Source organism: Coffea eugenioides, chromosome 5, assembly GCF_003713205.1.
Source record: "Coffea eugenioides isolate CCC68of chromosome 5, Ceug_1.0, whole genome shotgun sequence".
Lineage (NCBI taxonomy): Eukaryota > Viridiplantae > Streptophyta > Magnoliopsida > Gentianales > Rubiaceae > Coffea > Coffea eugenioides.
The window spans coordinates 43942879-43947664 of NC_040039.1; the positions used below are offsets into that span (position 1 = coordinate 43942879).

The window sequence follows — 4786 nt, forward strand, 5'->3', positions numbered from 1 at the left end:
TGCATGCATGATAACAGCTGGAAATGGATAGTTGTCAGCAGAGTGGCAAACCTTAAAAAAACAGAAGCCGCTCGCAGATTTGGCTGCTGCTTAGAATCAAGATTCTATCCTATACCCATGCATTATCCCCTAGATAACAAATTATGCCCGGTCATTGATAATTTTTTGTTTCATTTTTTATTTACACAAAAGAATTTTGGCCTTATTACTTCATCGATCACGGATTAAGAAAATCTAACCTTAAAAATTAAGTACCACGTACCTCGTACACCTTATCAATTGGTATTAATTAAGCAAATTCTGAAACATTATCTGCACGTACTAAAATTTCAACAAATTAATCAATTGGTATTAATTAAGATGGAATCACAATTTCATAGTCAAATATTGGAATCAATTGAAGCATCAAATTATGTGTATGCCTTATTCAATTGTTTCGTTGTAATTAAGGGCTTAAACCCTTAGCTCGCGGGAAGCAAAGTATAATGGATGGTCCAAAAGAAATGATTGCAGAAAGAGGAATTGTTTGTAATGCAAATTATTAAACCTGAGAGCAGTTTTTAAAGCTGAGTGGATTGGGCCAACGCATCAACATCAGAAGATAAGCCCACGTGTACTCCGTACAATGATATCAACTCTCCACCTATGGGATTTCGATTTTATCCATGTGGCTATTATTTAACTCTTCAGATTAGGATAAACATCAAGAGCTTAACATTAATTATTAGTATTAGTACTTTGAGCTTTAATAATTGATAGATTCATTAAGAAATTGTTACTTCTAAGGTAAGGGATCCCAGCCAAAAAATATTGAATCAAATGGGCTGGTGTTCTACATGACTTTGAACTATCTAGCGTCTTTTGCTGATAATAAATTTATATGTAGCCCTGTTTGGAGTTGACGTACTTAGCACTTTTGGGTGTTAAAAGTACTTTTGAGATATTTGATGAATATCATTCCACAAAATTAGGAGTGGATTTTTTAGTGTTAAAAACACTTTTAGTAAAAATTAAAATTTGGTACTTTTAGAATAGTTTTTATGTTTTAAAAAATAAAAACGTTGAATTTAATTATTTTATCCTATATTGTTAACTAAATAAAGAGATAAACACATTTAAAAATTTTAAAATGACACATTATCCAATAAAAAAAAGTACTTATTGAATTATATATCTTACTAATATATTTAAAAGTACTTGAATACTTAATAAATGCATTTATTAAAAATTTTATTAGGTGAAATACTTTTCAATAAGATACCATAACCACAAATAGGCGTTTTTCTCTTTTTTAAAGGGATCAATAGGAATTCTTACTTATCCCTTTAATGAGTCAAATCCGTAACCTCTCGCTTATGATTGAGGCGTTTTACTAATTAAGTCGCTCTTCATTGTCCACATATGAACTCGTTAATTCATCTTTATTTAGAACAAAGTATCTGAAAATAACAATGAATCCAATTAACTTCTATCCGCAAAAAAGGTAAATACATAAAGACAATCGTAGGTTTCCCAGACTTCTTTAAAATGTGGTTCTGATATGATATTGGCTCGCGATTTTTATGAAAATTTCACCCAATTGAAAAACGTGCTGTTTGCATCCAAGTCGAAAATCGACAAAATGGGATTTGTTGTAGAATGTATGACTCGGTTCATACAAATGTCTTTTTCTACGTAAAAATCATGATAGACTTTGAAAGGTTTTTATTTCTACCCGTTGGCTCAGCTGATACGAAACTTCCAGCTCTGTCCCCCACTTTCTATTTCCTCCTGGAAAGTGGAAATATATTACACGTTTTTCCTTTTTCTCTTTTCTTTTCTAGTTTCAAAAAAAAAAAAAAAAAGATTAGCCAACTAAGCTCAAAAACAGATAGACATGACCGCGGCGTCCAGTTCATTTCGTCCAACTAGGACAAAAGGGGTCCCCATTCTTCTACTATAAAAATGGCATCATTTTAGGCTAATTCGATCATAGCCAACCACGGTCAGTCAGTTAAGCTGCTTGTATCTTTTTCAGAATTTTGTAAACATGGCTGGAGCAACGGCTAAATTTCACCAAAATTTTGCCCAGAACAAGATGGACAAGTTTTATGGTGATCAAGAAAGTTTTACCGAATTAATTTTTGGGTTCATTGAGGAATTTTCTGAGGATTCATCTGAGAGTTCCTGCAGCTCTACCTTTGAGTTTGACGATAGAGCTATAATTGACGAAGGTGTTGATGAGGATGAGAATTTTTCCATCGTCGAGGAGTCCAAAGCTTTCTGGGAATCCCAGGAAGATCTTCTCCAGGTAAAGTTTGTGGTATTTTTATGTTGTATTAACAATTAAGAAGCTTTAGTATTGAGTTGTACTTAAGCTTTCCTTTCTTTTCTATAATTATTGCAGACAGCTCTGTGTAGGACTACTTCTATTGAAAAGAAAATCAGGCAGGCAACAAAGGAAGCTGTGAGGGATATAAGTTCAGTTGGTTTGGATTGTGCTTGTGAGAAAATGGTTGGCAATAGTTGTGAGATTTGTTTGAAGAAGGAAATCTGCAATCGCCTTCGAAATGCTGGATATAATTGTGTTGTTTGCAAGTCCAAGTGGAGAAAGTCGCCAGAAATTCCATCAGGTAAATGAAGTTAAATGAATTTAATCAACCAAGTTACTGTTAATTTTGATCAAGAAAGAATGAAATGAAGAATTACATTTTGGTCCTCAATATATAGTGTAATTCAATTTGAGCACTTTCATGTTTTGAGTCCCTTTTGTTTTAGCAATGACAATATGTTGTTTCATTACATGTAGACGCAACATTATATACTGTAATTTGCACTAATGTCAGCTCATTTCTTGTCTGAACGTAGAACGATGGTAGTAACATAGCATGTTGGATAGTTCGCATTAAGATGTCGAGAGATTTAACATACACGTGTGTTAAAGTGAAACCAGATTAAAATTATCTAATTTACAGTGTCGAAATATGAACATGAAAATAAAAGTGATAAATCTGAGACATGAATCACTCGAGTGTTAATGTAATGGAGTTGTTTGTTGTTAATTTCAGGGGAGCACACCTATTTGGAAGTGGTGCAAAACTCAAAAGGTGCTAAAGGAGAAGTGAAGATAATTGTTGAGCTGAATTTTAGAGCTCAATTTGAGATGGCTAGAGCAAGCGAAGAATACAACCGGTTAATCAACCAATTACCCGAAATTTTTGTTGGGAAATTTCTAAGACTACAAAATCTAGTAAAGATCTTATGTGCTGCATCCAAGAAATGCATGAGGGAGAGAAAAATGCACATTGCTCCATGGAGGAAGTATAAGTATATGCTAGCTAAATGGCACGGCTCACCGGATCAACAAAAAGTGGCTCCAATTTTGTCGCCCGTTAGTTACTTGGGTCGGGCAACGAGGCCAAGAACCTCGATGCTTACTTTTGATTTGGTTGGTAGTTTACAGGGAATACAATGTACCACAATGATCAAAGTAGTATGATAAAAGAGAGTTGCTTTTTTTTTTTTGTGGCCGCTACAGGTTTTTATTTAGATGCTAATTTTTGGTCTTTCCAAATAATACAAATAAAAAATAGCAAAAAAATTGACACAAGATATATCTGTTGTTACGTGTCCAGTGGATTGATTCATTGGCGGGACAAAACCCGATAATATTTTGTATTCAAGCCTCAAAATGTGGTCCTACTAGTTGCTGATCAGGAAGTTATCACTTGTTAGGGGATCAGGCCAATTATTTGAAAAAGAAAATACCAACAATTTAATAGAAAATAATATCTAGCATGAACGATGAACAACACACAAGAATTAACGTGGTTCGGCTTAATCACCAAGCCTACATCCACGGAGAGAAAAACTTGTTCTTACTATGAGAAAAACACCACAAGATTACAACTTGATTCCCAAGCCCCAACTCTTGTATAACCCTCTCACCCACTAAGAACTCTCTCACTCCTTTCTTATGTGTCTTTGTAGTATACCAACCCACCTATTTATAGAGAATATTACTGCCAAAAAACTAAATAACAATTGGAAACAAATACTATTTCCTAAATTCATATAGAGTAGGAAATAGTATCTCGCTAAATAGGGTTTTACTTGACTACTACTTCAAGTAACTAAAACCAATTAGGAATCTAGTTACGCCCACACAAAATAAGAAATTTACCTAAAAGAAATTAAGCCAATTTCCTAACAAATCTCCACCTTGGCGAAAATTTCTTTTAGCAACACAGCAAACTATCCCAAAAACTCCATTTGCCTTTTTTTTTTCCACCAAGTATCTTGGTGCCTAACTACACACCCGAATCAATATGGTCTTGTTTTCACTTGATTCAATCGGCAAATGAATGTGTGTAGCTAACCGAGTCCAACATCTAGTTGACTCGCGAGAGGGGCCTCAATTCACCTTCTCCCATAGCAGGACTTTTCCTCTCACCACCATTTGTAATTTGAGAGCATTCCTAGATCCCCTTCCGCTCCCAATCCATTGAGGTATTCAAATGGTACAAATTACCATACTTCTTCCCCATCAACAAGACCGTCTCGCCATGTGTGATTTTCAAGACTCCACCTGCAGCGGAAAAATGGTAAACCCTCGAAGTCTAACTGGCTCAGAGAAATTAGATTCCTTCGTAACTTTAGGACATAAGCCACACCACCCAAAGAACGAATCTCTCCATTCAACATTTTGATTTTCACCACTCCAACACCTTTGACTTGACAAATAGATCCATCACCCAAGGACATAAAACCTGTCTTCTTTCTTTGGACTGTATCAAAATAATCTAAT

The 4786-nt window shown here is 34.8% G+C and overlaps 1 protein-coding gene across 1 annotated transcript; it reads left to right on the forward strand.

Annotated features, from left to right (window-relative positions):
• The first annotated feature begins 1994 nt into the window (after positions 1–1994).
• Positions 1995–3498, forward strand: LOC113772329. The gene is made up of 3 exons (XM_027316921.1): positions 1995–2290; positions 2387–2612; positions 3048–3498. Exons 1-3 carry the CDS (start codon positions 2030–2032, stop codon positions 3476–3478), a joined length of 918 nt encoding a protein of 305 aa, XP_027172722.1. The 5' UTR covers positions 1995–2029; the 3' UTR covers positions 3479–3498.
• Positions 3499–4786: the final 1288 nt, after the last annotated feature.